The sequence below is a fragment of the Kwoniella newhampshirensis genome, chromosome 5 (assembly GCF_039105145.1).
Source record: "Kwoniella newhampshirensis strain CBS 13917 chromosome 5, whole genome shotgun sequence".
Classification (NCBI taxonomy): domain Eukaryota; kingdom Fungi; phylum Basidiomycota; class Tremellomycetes; order Tremellales; family Cryptococcaceae; genus Kwoniella; species Kwoniella newhampshirensis.
Genome location: NC_089959.1, coordinates 563,174 through 580,620, shown reverse-complemented (window position 1 = coordinate 580,620; position 17,447 = coordinate 563,174). Strand labels below are relative to the sequence as shown.

Sequence of the window (17,447 nt, the reverse complement as noted above, 5' to 3'; positions counted from 1 at the left end):
TAGTATACAGAGGGGTTGTAGTATATGCAAGAATGCTCTTTTTCCAGTCGATATGCTGCAATCCCTTCATATGAGTCTAGGCCACAAGCCTTCCCCGACCATCTCTCCAATCCCTCCAGCATACAGAACACCTCTCAACCACTTCCTCGCATCCTCCACTTCCCTCGCCGCCACTCTGAGCACGCCGCCTTGACCCTCTTCCGTCTCGCTGAACGACCAGACGATACCTGGCGGTTCTTTCAGTTGGAACTGACGAGTCCGGTCGGTCAGTGTTTTGAGGTGATCAAGCAATTGAGCGAGACGCGGACCTAGCAGGAGGAGAGTTGCGTAGATGTTGTAGGGAGCCAACTGTTTGGCTATAAGGGATAAAGTCTTGTGATTCTTCTTGTTGATCTGTTTGCTATCCAACATCATCCTCTCGCGCATGACCAGTTTCTCCCCTAAAAACACCTCGTTTGTGGATCCGTACTTCTCCATTGACCAGATCTCCTCTTCCTCGCTATATTTGCTTGCAGACCGCTGTTGGCCTCTACCGGAGTTGACCCAGTCGAGAATCAGGATCGAGGCGGTTCCGTCTGGCGGAAGGACGAAACGCTGAGTCTGGGAATACGAAGAGGATCGGAACGGCGAGATCGAGTCTGGCAACAAGAGCAAGAAAGCATTGGATCGTATCGCCACATGCATTCGTTGTCGAGTCAGTGAAGCCGACTCCGATGACGTGGGACCGGACGAGGGATGCGAAAGCGGTCTGAGACCTGGACGTTTCTTGAAGACTTTCGTAGATCCTTGAGTGAGCATGACAAGTCCACATCCCTCATCCACATTGACTCTGAGCGAAACCACATCCCCGGCCACTAGTCCACCGCCATATGCGAGTGTATATATCAGTGCCAGATGAGGCGGCTGGGAGGGAAGTGGCGTTGGGGAGAGTAGTTTTAGCGGGTACGCCGCTAGGAGGGTTGAGAAGTTGGCTCGGTGAGAAGAGGTGAGTGTGAGGTGGAGATGACCCGAACCGGGGGTGTGAGGGTTCCCTCCGGTCGGATGTCGTCGGATGTGAGGAGAGGGGGAGGACCCCTCGGGAGGGGACATGCGTATGGCGAGTGATGTGCGGTCTGTATATAAGCCAACTATGAGTGCGAGACTTAGTTGTGATGATGATCAACGGCTCAACTCGAGCGTAAGCAGATAAAGAAAGTGATGATGTCATGACTCCTGCGAGTGACCGATACGTGTGTGACGATAATGATACCGGGGCAATGGGACACCGACTTCCACTTCACTCTTTCACTCTTTTCTCTGTGACAGCATCCAGTCGAGACCGTGGCCGACAGCACAGAGAACAGCGTCCACGCCATGATCACGCATCTAGATCTCCCCGTCATACTGCATAACGAGAAGAGAGGTCTACTCACTGTTGAAGACGGACGATTGGACGTACTTCAACTCTCGAGCGATGGTCGGCGTGAGTCACCCCTGTCTCCCTCAGCTGATGGTGTCGTGCTGAAAGGACCAATCACACAGCACCGAGACGATTGCTTTCCTCGCCATTGCGAAACTTCCTCCGAGCATATCTGGCTACATCCAAACCCGATCAAGAACAAAAGAACCGACGCCTGGACCTCCACTCCCTTTCTCAGAAAGACCGGACTCTGAGGTTGGTCAAGTTGCATGTTCTGGTGGAACCGATCAATGTATCAGAAGCAGAAAGATGGGTGGATAATATCATGTCGGCTTCATATGGCTGTAAGGGCCTCTTCCTTCACGTGTCGACGCGATGAGCAGACTTGGCTGAACATCGCATCGTCATAGCGATCAAACCATTTCGACGAGTTCTCCTCTTGGTCAATCCTGTCGGGGGTAAAGGTAAAGCGAAGAGTATAGTTCACGACGCCGTCATGCCGATACTAGAAGCTGCGGGATGTGTAGTTGACAAGCGAGGTGAATGACACGTCTGTCATGTTGCAGCGAAACTAGCTGATACCATTACAGAAACGACACATCGGTTACACGCCGAAGAGATTGCGAGAGAGATCGAGCTGGACTATGAGTGAGTTGTGTGAAACACTGTTTCGTGCGGAAAGTGCTCATCATTTGTTCTCACCAGTGTCATAGCGACGTCGTCTGGTGATGGCCTGGTCTACGAGGTCATCAATGGTCTCGCAGTCCGTTCCGACGCTCGCAGAGCGTTGCAAATACCAGTCGCCCCGATACCTACAGGCTCTGCAAATGCCGTCTGTATCAACTTGTTTGGAGTCGAAGATACCTTCAACATCCCTCTGTCATGTCTCAATGTCATAAAAGGTATGCTCCTCATTGACCGTTCCTATGCTAATTGTGATCCAGGCCGCCGACTCCCCATCGACCTATGCTCCGTTCTGCTGCTCCCTTCCATGACCCGCCGCTTCTCGTTCTTATCCGCTGCCACCGGCCTCATGGTGGATCTCGACATTGGAACGGAGAACCTACGATGGATGGGGGATGCTCGGTTCACAGTCGGCTTTTTGCGAGGCATTGTGGGGAACAAGGGATCGAAATGCAGATTGAAGCTGAAAGTCGTCCAGGATGACAAGGTGGAGATGGCGAGAGAGGCGAGGGAGCAAGCGAGAGTCAGAAAGGGGACAAAGGTTGTGGGTGGCGGGGTGAATCCTCTAGTGAACGGAGTCAAGACGTTGGGATTGAACGGCGGGACGAGCGGGAGCGGCATGGTCCAGGACCACGGAGATGAGGTCACACCAATAAGCGCTGCTGATCCCGATGATGACTATGTGCCGGATCACGGACCTATACACGCTGCCAAACCTTTGGACCCGGATTCCACTTGGCTGACAATTGAGTCACCTACGTCCAAACCGACAATCAAACCGAAAACGAATACCGCGCGGTCTCTGGACACTTCAGCTGCACTCAGTCAGAATAGGAACGACTGGTTGGACGGTCAGAGCGTGCTTTACTTCTAGTGAGTTTTGTGAGTTCATCTTTTGGCACGGGCTGACGGTGGCACGCAGCGCCGGTATGATGCCATGGGCAGCGCGAGACCTTAATCAGTGGCCTGTAGCAATTGCAGGCGACGGATTGATCGACGTTGTCGTCCAAAGCGTAGTGCCCAGACTTACATTGGTCAATGCGATCACTGGCGCAGCCGAAGGAGAAGCGTACTGGCTGGACTCTCAGCATTACTACAAGGGTGAGTGGGCCCCGACCGTTCGAGCATCGAATCTGACAAGCTTCCGCAGTCTCCGCAATCGTCGCTGAGAATCTGGACAAGGCCAATCAACCAATCTTTACCATAGGTGAGGTTGTGAACGTGTTTCGGATGCAAACTCAGCTGACATGTCACTTCCAGACGGCGAGTCCTTCCCTTGGGACTCGTTCCATATCGAGCTCCATCGTCGGATAGCCAATCTTCTCAGTCTTGATGGGGATTTTTACGCGTCGAACTTTGTGCAGAAACACGAGAAGAAGTAGGCGCGGTATGGATCCATGGGCATCTATAATCGTGATGAGACGGGTAAAGTAATGTACATCACGAATCAATCTAGAACGAACGATATGACGAAAACTGCTTGTGATGCATGACAATTCATTCCGGAGGTGATGAGCAGAATGTTCGTCGATCTACACCCGATTCTTGTCTGTCATCAATATAGTGAATTCGCTGCCCTTCCCTGTCCTCGAGCGGGGTGGATAGAAGAAGAAGAAACATGTAGAGGAGGAATCCATGAGATGACACCATGATGTCGTGTATCCCCGCATGAGCCTTCGACCACAAACATACACATACACATACACATACACATACACATACACATACACATACACATACACATGAAAACATGATCCCAATCTGATCATCTCACATTATCGTCTCTTGCATATCTTCACGTCGTACAACAGGGTTACTAACGCTTTCGCTCGTCCATCAATTTCGATTTACGAAACCCCTGCGGCCGCTGCTGTAGCTGCTACGATCCCGTTCGTTCGACTCCTTCTCTTCCGCTTCTCGTCGCTGAGCGTAAGGTGTATCGTCAGTCACAGAGAATGCTAGTTAGGGAATATACGAAAGACTCACTCCATCTCGATCTGGAAGGTGTTCGGAAGGGCGGCGTATTGCCACAAACGCTCAGCTGCGATCTCATTCTGAAGAAAGGCAGGGACCTTCCAACCAAAGTGCGGCGGAAGAAAGCACTTACCCCTCGAGTGGAGCAACATCCACCTCGTAGTCTCATTGGTGTTTCAGGGGCATTCTTGGCGTCTTTAGGGTGGTCAAACCTCGAGGCATCTACGTGTCCATCCACGAAAGTGAGTTGCATCCCTTGCCCCAGGTGTAAAATCTCTACTCACTCTTCCTGGACCAGAACTTGATATTTCGGAATGGCATGTTCGTGCTACTTGTGCTACTTTGAACGTGTTACTCGCGGATCACTGTGAGTTGGTAGTGATCAGAAGCTTCCCCGTTGTCAACTCTACCCGCTATATATACGTCGAATTTATGCTCATCACTCGGTCATCATCCCACGGATTCGCCACCACCATCACCACCTGCACTGCTTCGCCACTCGGTCACCGAGACCAGGAACGACCAGTGAATGATCTTCTGGATGATTGTTCTTCAACCATCACGGCAGTCCTGTGTTCATAATCACCACGGAGTCGTTGCTTGTCAGTCCCGGGCGGTGCGCAACGTGTGATGTACTCCCATGCAATGCATCAGATCTTGCGTCGGCACGAGCGATCAAATGGATGCAAGCGGTGCTCAGACGTCCACCACACTGTCAGCTAGAATCTCCGTGTAAGTGCCACACTCGGTGTTTTGGACGGTGATAAGCTCTCACTGTCGGTGGAGGCAACTTTGACTCTTTCACAAAATCTCTTCCTTAGCTGCAGAGGTATAGCTTCAGCATTACCACTTGCACTACCTCGAGGGCTATCAGAACAACACAGAACAACAGCGGCAATCAATCCCATCGACATCGAAAGACACGACGAAACATGGCCGCCGCTTCCTCTTCTTCCGCTGGATTGTCCAGCGATCAAGTCACGGAGCTCCAACAATCTGGTGATTTCTCGATCAAGAGCGAGGCCGTGACCCCTAAACTCGGTGAGTGCGGTGCAGATGGAGAATAGAGAGAGGTCATACTGAGTGCTATGACTATGTAGACACCTCTCAATGGCCTCTGTTGCTGAAGAACTACGACAAGCTGCTCGTCCGATCATCTCATTTCACTCCCATTCCTACTGTGAGTGGTGCAAATCCCAATGCTCTCAAAGCGAGCTTGTCACTGATGAACCCGCTGGATAGGGTGTCTCACCGCTCAAACGAGATCTGCAAACCTACGTCAAGTCCGGAGTGATCAATCTCGACAAACCATCCAACCCATCGTCGCACGAGGTCGTCGCCTGGCTCAAACGGATCCTTCGAGTCGAGAAGACTGGACATTCCGGAACTCTTGACCCTAAAGTCACCGGATGTTTGATCGTGTGTATCGACCGAGCTACCCGACTTGTCAAATCCCAACAAGGTGCAGGAAAGGAGTATGTCTGTGTCGTTCGATTCCACGACACCCTCCCGGACGAGAAGGCACTTCCCCGAGCACTGGAAACCCTCACCGGAGCCTTGTTCCAACGACCCCCTCTCATCTCGGCCGTCAAGAGACAATTGCGAGTGAGGACGATCTACGAGTCCAAGTTGATCGAATACGACAACAAGAGGAATATGGGCGTTTTCTGGGTCTCGTGTGAAGCAGGAACGTATATCAGAACGCTCTGTGTACATCTCGGTCTGTTGTTGGGTGTCGGTGCTCACATGCAAGAGCTGAGAAGAGTCAGAAGTGGTATCACCGGAGAGAACGACGATATCGTGTCCATGCACGATGTCTTGGATGCTCAGTGGTTGTACGACAACACCAGGGATGGTGAGTCAGACTGTCGTTTTCGTGTTGTGGAGCATCGCGCTAATATCATACATCTCTAGAAACCTACCTCCGACGAGTGGTCCGACCTCTCGAATCCCTCCTCACCAACTTCAAGCGAATCGTCGTCAAAGACTCCGCGGTCAATGCCGTTTGTTACGGTGCCAAACTCATGATCCCCGGTCTGTTGCGATACGAGTCCGACATCGAGGTCAACGAGGAGGTCGTCCTCATGACCACCAAGGGAGAAGCCATTGCCATCGGTATCGCCATGATGTCCACCGTCGATCTCGCGTCATGTGATCATGGTGTGGTCGCCAAAGTCAAGCGATGCATCATGAACCGTGATCTGTACCCTCGACGATGGGGTCTGGGACCCAAGGCTCAGGAGAAGAAGAAGATGATCAAGAAGGGAGAGTTGGACAAGTACGGAAAGAAGATTGACGGTGTCACACCTCAAGGATGGTCGAAGGAGTATGTGGATTACAATGCGACGGATGGCGAGGGCGCGAACGGAGGATTGGTCAGCACCCAGCCTCAATCACAACCTCAAGCTCAAGCGACCATCACCCCTATCGAAGTGGACGGAGAGGAGAAGGAGAAGAAGAGGAAGAGAGAATCAGAAGTTGGCGTCCCTGCTACTCCTTCAAAGACCGACGAGGATGGAGAGAAGAAGGTGAGCATGAGCCCAAGCCATCTTGCAAGTTACCCCGCTGACTTCCTTCCACAGAAGAAGAAGAAGGTGAAGACGGAAGATGGCGCAGAGAGAGAAGAGACAGCGGAGGAGCGAGCGCGTAGAAAGGCAGAGAAGAAGGCCAAGAAGGAGAAGAAGGCGGAGGCTTAGGTGGGTTTCTGGTGCTATAGAGTGGGTTCTCGTGTGGTCAGGGCGGTCTTCACCTTCTTGGGTTATACCTGTATGTATCGCATCATCGCATTTGGCATCTGGCAAGATATCTCCACAATCCGGTATCATTCTTTGTCTGGAATGTCTTCTAATCCACGTGGAGATCCCGATCGAAAGCGGCGATGACGTCGAAATACGTCTTGAAGAATTGTATGTAATGCTTGACGTCCGCTGAACCTGCCGTCTCACGGATGGAATGCATCGACAGTTGCGCGAGGCCGATGTCGACGGTCCTGACATGAGTGGAGAGATGAGGACCGACGGTAGAACCGCATGTTGAGTCGTTTCTGATCTCGAACTCCTGGACTGGTACACCTGCTTTCTTCGCCACTCGTCTGAGCAAGAAGGTCGTCTGTGCATTCGAGGTGTATCGCTGATTGGCGTTGGTCTTGATCACGACACCGCCGTTGAGTCTGGGCGCGAGGTTGGTCTCGTATCGACTCTCATAGTTGGGGTTGAGCTACAAACAGAGTTGGAGATTGACTGCGGAGTGAGACGTTAAAGAAACTCACGGCATGACCCATGTCCGCCGAGACGAGGAAACTGTTCGCAAGGAGCTGGTGATATCCAATCTTGGCATAGTCGGGGAGAGAGACTATCCGTTCGACAAATGCAGGGAGGAGGTTCGACTCGGCGCCATGGTGCGAGACACTCCCGACCTCTTCGTTGTCGAACAGGATGACACATCGGATGTTGTCTTCGGAAGACGCGTTGCTTGCTGTTGTCGCGTCGCACAGTCCTTCGATGGATGAGAAGCTGGAACGATGTCAGTCCACTGCTTTCGGCGTAGCATGGTGCCACTCACGAGGTCATGAGGTTGTCGATTCTGGGACTGAAGATGAGCTCGTTCGACATTCCCCCGACGGTGGATGGTTGCGTGTCGTATAGTGAGCTAGGCAAGTCAGCATATGAACACTATCCGATGTCACCAAATGGTGTCGCTCACAGCTCGAAATCCTGAATGTCTCCAATCGAGCATCCCAGCTCGTCCGCCAGTACCGCGAGCAACAGAGGATGATGCCTTTCTTCCATCCGCGCCACATCCTCACTGTTCTCCTCCTTCTTCGCTGGAGTTGTCGCGCCTGATCTGAATGGTTGAGGGGTACCCGCTCTCGCATCTCCACCGGACGTCGGATCGTTGAAAGTATCGGCCACAAGACCCAAGATGGGCTGGAACTCGGTCTCCTTGTTGAATTTGAAAGCTTCGTTCATGGTCCTATCAAGGTGGATGGCAAGCGTCGGGATCCGTAAGATCGGTCTGTCAATCTTGACCAACTTGGAAACGTAGGTTGGTCCGGACGGGGATGAGCTGGTTGACGAAGCCACAATGACCCTTCCCGCCAACGACAAGTCGCGATCGAACCAGCTATGCCAGATCCCACCACCGTACAGTTCTACCCCTACTTGGAGATATCCCGACTTGGATCTCTTGCTGACTGGTCTTACTTTGAGACATGGCGAGTCGAGATGGCCGACTGCGAACGAGATGGCGGTGGTGGGAGTCGGCTCGGAAGGAAGGGTGTATGCGACGAGCGAAGACTGGTTTCGCGTGTAGAACAGCTTGGATCCAGGGGCAAAGGAGGCTGAGTCGATTTTCCGCTCGGAGATGGACTTGAAACCAGAGCTCACCAACCGCTTGGTGAGGTTGGAGACGGCATGGAACGGAGTCGGGGATGCGGTGACGAACTCGCAGAACCTGTGTGACCGAGTAGATATGTCAACAGTGGCGTCAATGGGAGAGAAAGGAAACGGAGCTCACTTGACAGCGTCTGGAGGAGGTGGAGGAGGTATCATCATGGTTCTGCTAGAAAGGAGGGTCTTTGTGTAAACTTGTGCCATGCCCAATTTTGAGAGGGATGCGATGGAGACGATCGCTTGAATAGCCGGCAGGTTGGGCGGATTCGTTCAGGCACCGTTCAATCTCCAATCTCCCATGTCCGCCGCATGGGCCAGCTTCGGAGCTCGCCGAGCTGGATTGCAGCTTCACGAAGATGTCGGACATAAGACAAACACCGATGGAGATGACTCTGTCTGGTATGTGCCACACTGCTCATCTCCGTTCTGAGCTTTTCATTTCGCCGATAACCCCTTCACCCTCAAACCCACTTTTGATGCCTCTCAGTGCAGGCTGTCGCTTCTGCAGGGGGAGAGAGAGAGAGAGAGAGTCTTCCTACACGAGTTGCACAGACGCAAGATTCGACACAAGTTGGTCGTTGTGATCTGTACAAAAGATCCTTCTCTACACTCTTCATCACTAACCTTTTCACAGGACATCATACATCATGGTGCGTTCAGATTGTCCTACGGGAGAGGAGGGCCATGTAGGGAGGTCGTGATGCTGACGTTTGTGTGTATTCCCCCTTGCTCTCTTCGCGACTCTTACCTCGATACGTTGATTCTCGAACCTTTCAACCAAAATACAAAATATCGCTCTTCTATCCTCTTACGACCACGGATGATGATGACGGATAACAGGGTCGAGTCAGGACAAAGACAGTCAAGAGGGCTTCCCGAGTGCTCATTGAGAAGTACTACCCCCGTCTCACTCTCGACTTCCAGTGAGTTGCGGTTCTTGTTGGGCAGTCGGGGATGGAGGAATCATGGGATGGTGGAGTGGGGACGGGGACAGGCACACCAAACCAAACGGCATGGAGCAGCAAGAAAGAGAAGCACATTCAGGGAGATGGTCACGATGGGCGAGGCGAGAACCTGAACGGATGAAGGACGCGAGGAAGCAAGATTAGTATTCGAGGACAACACTGATACCTTTGCCCCCCCCCCCTCCCCCGCAGCTCCAACAAGCGTCTCCTCGATGAGGTCGCCTCTGTCCCCTCTAAGAGGTTGAGGAACAAGATCTCTGGTTGTGAGTGTTGATGGGATTTTCATGGGACCGATGTGACTGTCAAGCGCATACGGTGTCAGCCTCAATTCGCGCCCGACGCATTCGCTGACCTCCCCCACAGTCACCACCCACTTGATGAAGCGAATCCAGAAGGGTCCCGTGCGAGGTATCTCTTTCAGGTTGCAAGAGGAGGAGAGGGAGCGAAAGGACCAGTGAGTGGTGGGCTCATCAGTAATCCCGAAGACACCACTGACCGATCTCCACCGTTACCCAGATACGTCCCCGAAGTTTCCGCCCTTGCTCCTTCCGAGGAGAACCCCCTCGAGGTCGACCAAGACACCAAGGACCTTCTCAAGTCTCTCGGTTTCGACGACCTCAACGTCGGTGTCCGACCCGTCTTGGCCAACCCTGTCCGAGAGAGGAAGACCCGATTCGTCCCCGGTGCCGGTCGATCTTAAGCGGGAGTGGAGATGGAGAGGGGTCACAGGTGTGGGCTATGGGTCTTGTACCACTGAGATGAGACTGTTTCGATACGACGTTTGGGGCCATGGGGGCAATCGTGGGAGTTGCAATGTTGTGGTGTGCTAAGCTGTTGGAGCTGTGTGTGAGGGGTCACTCGTCATTGAGCGGAGCATCGAGCGGGTCCTTCAAGTGGTTGTTTTGTTCTGTCCGGACGACCGCTGCATCCGTCGGGAACTTGGCTGCACTAAGAGCTACGCGAACAAGGTGCAAGATTGTCACATTGAAGTACACACGCTCAATCAATACTTGATTCACTTCTGCCTAAAGCACATTGTTCGAATATAATGTTACAACAGCGTGATCTCCGCCGCGACGCTCCTCCAGAAATCAAACTTTTGACTTGACCCCACATCACTCCCAAGCCTTCTTCGCTCTTTGTCTCTTTGCCTGGGTGGTGTCGAGAGTCAGCGCGAATCCACCGAAGAGGGAAGCAGATCACCCAAACCCACCTTCTTCTCCTCCCTCTCCTTCACCTTGGTCTCCAACTTGCCACTCAGCTCCACCGCTCTCTCCTTACCCTTCTCGATCCTCGCCTTCTTCTTCTTGCTCACTTGGCCCTTGTGCGCCTTGTGTTTCTGACTCGGTTGGACGGCTCCAGACGGGGTGATCATCGTTGCGGGGAGTCGGGTGTTCTTGGCCAATTTGGCAGGAAGGGCGGGGGTGGGTCTGGCCATAGCAGCGGCCCGGGCGGAAGGGCCCGCTTCTGATGGTGCTGATACGATGTCAGCGACGACAGCGTCTCGAACCGGGGGGCTCAGTAAACTCACCTGGCATGATGGTGATATATTTATGTTGGTCGCTCGACGGAGAGAAGAACAAGCGAATGGAGATATGCTGATGGAAGACCGAGAGAAGATTTTGATCCCGCCTCCACCTTGTGTCTTTTGATCGTGTTCCTGAGCTTAATACATGTTCATAACGCGCGTGCATGCAACAACAACATTTCTCATCTTCCACTTTGATCTCGTTGGCATTGCATTGCATTGCATCTGGCTCCCATCGGTACCATCTACGCCGCATCGCCACAGGGGCCACCTGACCATGCTCCTCTCCTCCCTCGCATTGCTGTTCATCCCCATCATCGCCGCGGCGACGGAAAAGTGTCTACCTTCCGGCACCGAACGAGCTATCAACGAAGCGTTTAGACTGGGTGAGTCAAGGTCGTCTCGGTCCAATGTCATTTCTGACCGTAGCAACGTACCCAGGGGGCACCGGCACCACGGTGACACTCTGTCCTGGATCGGTACATCGACTCAACTCGAGTATCGTCTTCACGTCCGAACGTCAGACCATTACCACGCTCGGTAATCCGAAAAACCGAGATAGAGCGTTACTCATCGTCGAAGGGGCCGATCTCGCAACGGCTATCAAGTGGGTAAGGTCTGGCATCTTTCCATTGTTATGCTGATCCACTGGACACCCGCGCCAGAGCCGACTGTCAACAATGTTCCCACGCAATGATACGGTCCTTGGTGATTGACGGGAATCGACCGATATTACTGAGGGTCGTCAAGGGAGACGCGCTGATCGAAGCGGGCAATGCGGAGAGTCAGACCGTTCGTGATTGCAAGCTGTACGAGCCGAGGTGCGTGCGTCTCCTGGTATTTTCGGGCGATGTGCTAATTTCGCGGTCTGATTACAGGGGATGGAGCGCACTGCATTTCAGAGAAGGAGATAGGAAACAATGTCGACTGGGGCATATAGTAGATAACGAGATTGTGAGTCACTCTTCGCTGGGCTATGATCCTGACAGCAACCAAGGGACCGGCGGGCGAAGAATGGGACCATGATTACGATGGAATGGATGAGAAAGATCCGCCTTACGGAAACCCCCGAGCGGATGGGATCAGTCTTGCCTGCAAAGATTCGTTGGTGGAGAGGAACGTGAGTGTCGGTCTTGAGGTTTTCGAAGTGATCCTGATGCCTATGCCTAGGTGGTCTACGACGCAACCGACGGCGCGATCGTGCTCTTTGGTTCGGCAGGAAGCGAAGTGCGGAACAATCACGTCTATTCGCGCACCCGTGTGGTCTTAGGAGGTGAGTACGCTGCGTATATATCAAGCCGCTGACATGCCACAGGGATCAACCTCGTCGATTATGATCCGTGGAAAGGCGACTACATGTCCGTGACAGTCCACCACAACCATCTCCATGCCCTCGGTCGCTACTTCAAGGTCGGCATCGTCATCGGACCTTCATCGTGGTCGGACGATACTGACTCGACGGTCCATTCGGGCTCCGTCACGGAAAACTCTTTCGATGGAGATCGTTTCGGATATGGGATCGTTGTTTCTTCCGCTACGAGCTTCACCGTGTTACGAAACACCGTCGATGAGAATGCAAAGTTCCGAGGTGTCAAGGGCCTCAAGTGTCCCAAAGCACCGGAGAATGGCAAGCCCACAGCGTTCCTCATCAATCGAGGCAGCGCGAGGGGTACCTTCCAAGAGGAGTTTGTCAATGGCGAAGTGCAACATAGTGAGTGGGTCGGGCAGAGAATTCATCTTGGCTGACGCGTCTTGTAGTCATCTGCATTGATATGCCGGACGAAGATGGACAACCTTACAAGCCTTGGAGACTACGCGATTCACCCGAGGCGGTCGCTGCGAAAGCTGCGTCGGATGCCTCTGACCTGACCAATCCGGCTGCCCAAGCTGCCTTTGTACGTGCTGATCTCACTTCCACTACCTTCATGCTGATGGATGACTCTGGTAGGACGCACGAATCGCTGAAGCGCTGGTCAGTTACCAGATGGCTCTCATCACCGCTATGGACACCATCAACCACAAGATCGAAAGACTCACCAATCCCGTGTCCGACGCGGACTTCCTCCCGCCTTTGCACGAGTATGAACAAGGCGGTCAGATCACTGGCGCACCGGGTGGAGGAGCAGGAGCAGGATCAGGAGGAGGAGGAGGACAGCAGAAGAAGAAGGCGTCAAGTGGGAATCGAGATGTGGATGAATTGAATAACAAGTTGGAAGAGCTGGAAAAGGGTGGCAAGAGGCTGAAGAAGCAATTGGATGGGGTGAGAATGGAATTCGATGGGTTGTCAAATCGACTGAAGAAGAGTGCGGTGAGTTGTTTTGTCGTCGGTTCATCAGATCCTCCTTTTCGTACTCGGTATGAATCACTGATCTCGCGGTGTGTCAGGACGACAACAAACCAATCATCGAATCAGTGTTCTTGTCCGTACAATCCATCTTATCAGGAACCACAGCGTTATCATCCACCAAACAAAGAGTGTTTGGCAATCGTGCGATCAACGGCGAAGAATCAGTCTTCGATCATATTCCATTCGGCGTGTTTGGAGTGGTCGTCGGGTCGGGCGCTTTGTTATTGGCGGCGACGAATCTGGCCAAGAGATGGAGAAGTAAAAGCGTCAAAAGCAGAAAGGGGTTTTAGCTGAGGCCAACGTAGAAATTAGACCCAAGGACAGTCTCTCCAACAATGGATAGTCGTAGCAATTCACATCTCGTCGCATGGTTTCGTAAATCACACCACCACACACGATCTGATCTATAGTGGATCCCAAAATTATAGCACATCACGAATTACAAGTATGTCACATGGAGAATCGAACCGATGCAAATGAAGAAGAAAGATCAAAATGGAGCTGCACGAGCTATGGATAGGTCAGATTCGTAGGAATGATACACTGTCCGTCCTCTCGAACGAGGAAGACAGAAGTCTTGAGTCCCGGAGGAACGTTCGGTTCACCAGCCGCCATGACCTCGGAACTGGGCAAATGTCAGCGTGGCTTCCGTGTTACATCTCCAAACCAAATACTCACCATCGCACTTCGTTATGACTCGAGGGCGTGTCGTCAAAGTAAGCCAGATAATGGGGGCCACCATCAGGTCGCTTCACAAAGTTCTTACCGTAACTGCCAGTGTCATCAGCCAAGCTCGCTCTCCAACGCGTAGCGCTCACAAGGTCACCAACGGTACAGTCGCTAACGTCGTGTACTGATACTTGGCAGGTCCCTTGTCTCCACTGTGCGACGGAGCGAGGACCCTGCTTGCAATAGGGAACGGGGCGAACGGTTCGGTCACGTGTTCCGTGGCATAAGGAGGCACATAGAACGTGTATGTGGTCTGCTCGGTGCTGACGATACTCCTGCAGGTTTCACGTCAGCGCGACTCGTCGACGCCTTGGAAGCCACCTACCAGATGCAAGTATCTCCCACATCCATGGTCCAGCACATCCGCTGACTTTCGGGACTCATCGGTGTTGGCAGATACTCGAAGGATCCGGACGATGAACCATCCGTAGACATCCGCTTCTTGTGCAGCGGTCTGACCAACGGTCCCCGACCCACCGATCCAGTACGTTGCCTTCTGACCGGACCTCCATCCGTAGAGGGAAGAGGCACATCGCTGAACGTGGGCGACATGAGCGAATGCGAAGAGGACTTGCGACTATGGGCACCGAAATAGTCCAGGCTCGACGAGGACGAGCTGACGGGACTGGACGGCGTTGAGGGTAGGTTCATCGACGAAGTGTGGGGCGTCATGGGCAGCACTCCAAATCGCTGTTGAGGTGTATTGGGCACACTGTTCGGCTTCGACCCGCCGCGTTGGGGAACTGGCACCGCTGTCCACCGTCGATCGGCATGTATGAACTGTTGAGAAACCGCTTCCTGGTTACACGATAACCAGAAGCCACCATACTTGGAGTCGCGCTGGAGATGTTCCATGATGTTGGGTTGATAGAGCTCGAAGGCGACTTTCTGCAATTGCGAGACGAGATCGCCGGCGAGCTCGCCAGCCGGAAGGGACGAAGGAGATTCGGCAACATGCCCGTCCATCCCCACAGCGTCGGCCTCGGAATCTATTCGTCGAATCACCAGGACGGGAGAGATGACTCCGGTTTGTAGGGACTGCAGCACCACCGTCGAGTTGTATCGGATAGCCGGGGCGAGTAGATTGGGTGCAATGACGTTGGCAGGCGGGTTGGGCCAGTCGGGATGAGGGGGTGGTCCCAGGCCAGGTCCGCCTTGTTTGTTAGGATCGACCAGCCACAAGATGAACGATTCCCAGATGTTCGCATCGGCGGTGAAGCCCGGCATGGAGTTGCGGTCAGCAGAGTACGCTGGAGGAGTAGCGCCTGTGACCGGTCGACCGTCTGATCCAGTGATACGGGTGAAGTCCGGGACCACAGAGAGGTATCTTGTGGAGGTGGTTTGAGACTTGACCCGGTTGAACAGAGCGACGGTCGACCCGTGCGATATGATCAATTCTCCAGACTTTGCACTCGACTTCTTCTTACTCGGTTTGCTGATGACCTTGATCTCCTTGCTTTCAAACACTCCCACCACCTCATCGGTCGCGACCTCCTTCATCATGTTCTTGGCCATCCCCCAGCCCTGCGGTCCTGCGTGATGCTTAGCCGGCGATTTGACCGTCACCAACGCCTTGACTTCTCGACGCTTCCCGTCGTTGTCCGATATATGAAGATTCTTCCCTGCCACGTTGCCGAGGAAAGGGTCGTCGCCAGATGTCATCGCCTTCGTATTGATCTTGTCGTCCAGGCATTGCCCGGCGACGTTAGTCCAGCTGACCATAGCGTCTTTGACGGGTTGCTCGCCGGTGAGACTGATGTTGACTCGCGGTGGTTGGACGGGAGACACGATGCATCCATCGGGGGATTTCTGCCACCATGCACCGCCGATCAGACTGGCCTGAGGATGAGGACACAGGAACCTCTTCTCCGTTCCGTAACTTTTCTGACCGACTTTCGGACTCATGACGACGATCTTCCTTTCGCCATACGCGAGACGATTGTACGAGTTGACATACTCCTTCATGGCCGAGTCAATGGCTTCGGGAGAGGGCGCAGTGGTTGAAAAAGTCGGCGCGGGATTGACGTATGTGCCGTTGGAGGTGAGTGTACTATTGGTAGTGGACTTTGGCGCGGGCGGGGCGAAGTCGATGGCGGAAGACGGACGACTCAGTTGATCATTGAGAAGCGCTCGACTCAACGGTCGGGCCCAGTCATCAAGCACATTGCCATTCCAGTTGTCATGAGCGCCTTCGGTCGAGCTCGACGACGACGACGATTCGCGACTGCCCATGAGCAAGTCGCTGAAGCTTTTGGTGGGCTTGAGCGTCTGATCTTGACCGAGCTGTGAGGGTGAAATGGTGCCCTGCTGTTGCGAGGGCTGATAGTAGTTGTTGCTGGACTCTGCAGCGACGGGTTGGTATGAGTTGAACAATGGAGGTGGGGGGTATTTATCATTTGCGTGCGTGTAGTCACCTGCGACATACTGGGGATAAGTCTGGTAGTTGTTGTATTGGTAAGCGAATTGAGGCGTCATCACATCGTTATCGTTGTTCGAACCCATGTCAGGGAGGAGACCAGGAGTGGGGTTGTAGGGATAGGTCGTGGGAGCTTGGGGTGGGAGGTAGCCGGAGCCGGTCGTGTCGAGCGCAAGTGCGGGTCTGTAGCTGTACATTCCGCCGTTTTGAAAGCCGTTGGTACCGGGGGCTGTATAAGGAAGGGTGGGTTGCGGCACTCCTATCAAGTCCAGCATGCCTTGGCCTAGAGGTTTTTCGTCTTCGGTCTGATGCGGCGCATCGCTGTATTGTTGCGCATCGTACTGTGCCTTGGTCAGCTTGGTCCATATGGGAATGACCGTCACTCACTCCTGGAGGTTGCCATTGGTATGACATGGCGATGGGTCCAAGCGGGATACGTGGGCGAGGTCTCAAAGGGAGTGATATGGCTTGTGACTGGGCCCAGTCGCAGCTTGTGTACAGTGACCTGCGCTGCGGGTGCGTCTGGGAGGGTGGATAAGCAGTGTTCGAAAGGGGACGATGATTGGGTGTGTTTCGGACATGTCAGCGGAGTTCAAGCAAGCGGCATAGAGGGGGCAGGAAGAGTGCTGCGTGTGGTAACGATGGAAATTGACATGGCATAGCATAGGATAGGAGACGAGGGATATGCCGGAGCACGGAGGGAGCGTCAGACACTGTCAAGCCTTTGAGAGCAGTAGATAGGGTGGCGAGGACAAGCGCAAGGTCTTATATGCCTTTACGCCGAACGCTCTGCACGGAGTGGATATCTCCGTACTCCCGACCGAAGAACAGGACGGGTGCAGGCCAAGTAGTAAGAGCGACGAAAGGTGTTGTGGGAAGAATATCGCTACCAGTATATGAATCACTCACAGAGGTCCCTATTGGTCTTCGTCAAGTCGACTCGCAAGTATAGGATACCACTTGACAGATGGTACGAAGATAATGCGAGAGTCGTAAATGAGAACGGGCTCGGAA

General features: G+C 53.4%; 8 protein-coding genes across 8 annotated transcripts; 4 read left to right on the top strand and 4 right to left on the bottom strand.

Annotated features, from left to right (window-relative positions):
- Positions 1-66: 66 nt before the first annotated feature.
- Positions 67-1,089, bottom strand: IAR55_002799 (uncharacterized protein; the record flags this gene model as incomplete). The annotated part of the gene is made up of 1 exon (XM_066945910.1): positions 67-1,089. One exon carries the CDS (start codon positions 1,087-1,089, stop codon positions 67-69), a length of 1,023 nt encoding a protein of 340 aa, XP_066803411.1.
- A 264-nt stretch (positions 1,090-1,353) lies between these two features.
- Positions 1,354-3,465, top strand: IAR55_002798 (uncharacterized protein; the record flags this gene model as incomplete). The annotated part of the gene is made up of 9 exons (XM_066945909.1): positions 1,354-1,462; positions 1,522-1,743; positions 1,810-1,938; positions 1,990-2,047; positions 2,105-2,301; positions 2,344-2,956; positions 3,006-3,184; positions 3,234-3,290; positions 3,344-3,465. 9 exons carry the CDS (start codon positions 1,354-1,356, stop codon positions 3,463-3,465), a joined length of 1,686 nt encoding a protein of 561 aa, XP_066803410.1.
- A 1,524-nt stretch (positions 3,466-4,989) lies between these two features.
- On the top strand, positions 4,990-6,753 carry IAR55_002797 (tRNA pseudouridine(55) synthase; the record flags this gene model as incomplete). Its single annotated transcript, XM_066945908.1, has 5 exons — positions 4,990-5,098; positions 5,158-5,237; positions 5,300-5,912; positions 5,972-6,585; positions 6,640-6,753. The coding sequence occupies 5 exons, from the start codon at positions 4,990-4,992 to the stop codon at positions 6,751-6,753; spliced, it is 1,530 nt and encodes a 509-aa protein (XP_066803409.1).
- Positions 6,754-6,901: 148 nt separating this feature from the next.
- Positions 6,902-8,610, bottom strand: IAR55_002796 (uncharacterized protein; the record flags this gene model as incomplete). Its single annotated transcript, XM_066945907.1, has 5 exons — positions 6,902-7,273; positions 7,326-7,569; positions 7,619-7,705; positions 7,760-8,509; positions 8,573-8,610. The coding sequence occupies 5 exons, from the start codon at positions 8,608-8,610 to the stop codon at positions 6,902-6,904; spliced, it is 1,491 nt and encodes a 496-aa protein (XP_066803408.1).
- Positions 8,611-9,095: 485 nt separating this feature from the next.
- IAR55_002795 (40S ribosomal protein eS17) lies at positions 9,096-10,113 on the top strand (the record flags this gene model as incomplete). The annotated part of the gene is made up of 5 exons (XM_066945906.1): positions 9,096-9,098; positions 9,289-9,371; positions 9,606-9,676; positions 9,777-9,867; positions 9,930-10,113. The coding sequence occupies 5 exons, from the start codon at positions 9,096-9,098 to the stop codon at positions 10,111-10,113; spliced, it is 432 nt and encodes a 143-aa protein (XP_066803407.1).
- Positions 10,114-10,528: 415 nt separating this feature from the next.
- IAR55_002794 (uncharacterized protein) lies at positions 10,529-10,951 on the bottom strand (the record flags this gene model as incomplete). The annotated part of the gene is made up of 3 exons (XM_066945905.1): positions 10,529-10,564; positions 10,627-10,889; positions 10,945-10,951. 3 exons carry the CDS (start codon positions 10,949-10,951, stop codon positions 10,529-10,531), a joined length of 306 nt encoding a protein of 101 aa, XP_066803406.1.
- A 267-nt stretch (positions 10,952-11,218) lies between these two features.
- IAR55_002793 (uncharacterized protein) lies at positions 11,219-13,578 on the top strand (the record flags this gene model as incomplete). Its single annotated transcript, XM_066945904.1, has 10 exons — positions 11,219-11,327; positions 11,383-11,548; positions 11,607-11,762; positions 11,820-11,895; positions 11,939-12,061; positions 12,112-12,214; positions 12,257-12,652; positions 12,700-12,836; positions 12,890-13,249; positions 13,327-13,578. 10 exons carry the CDS (start codon positions 11,219-11,221, stop codon positions 13,576-13,578), a joined length of 1,878 nt encoding a protein of 625 aa, XP_066803405.1.
- Positions 13,579-13,798: 220 nt separating this feature from the next.
- Positions 13,799-16,847, bottom strand: IAR55_002792 (uncharacterized protein; the record flags this gene model as incomplete). Its single annotated transcript, XM_066945903.1, has 5 exons — positions 13,799-13,913; positions 13,967-14,059; positions 14,107-14,292; positions 14,343-16,774; positions 16,821-16,847. The coding sequence occupies 5 exons, from the start codon at positions 16,845-16,847 to the stop codon at positions 13,799-13,801; spliced, it is 2,853 nt and encodes a 950-aa protein (XP_066803404.1).
- Between the last annotated feature and the right edge of the window lie 600 nt (positions 16,848-17,447).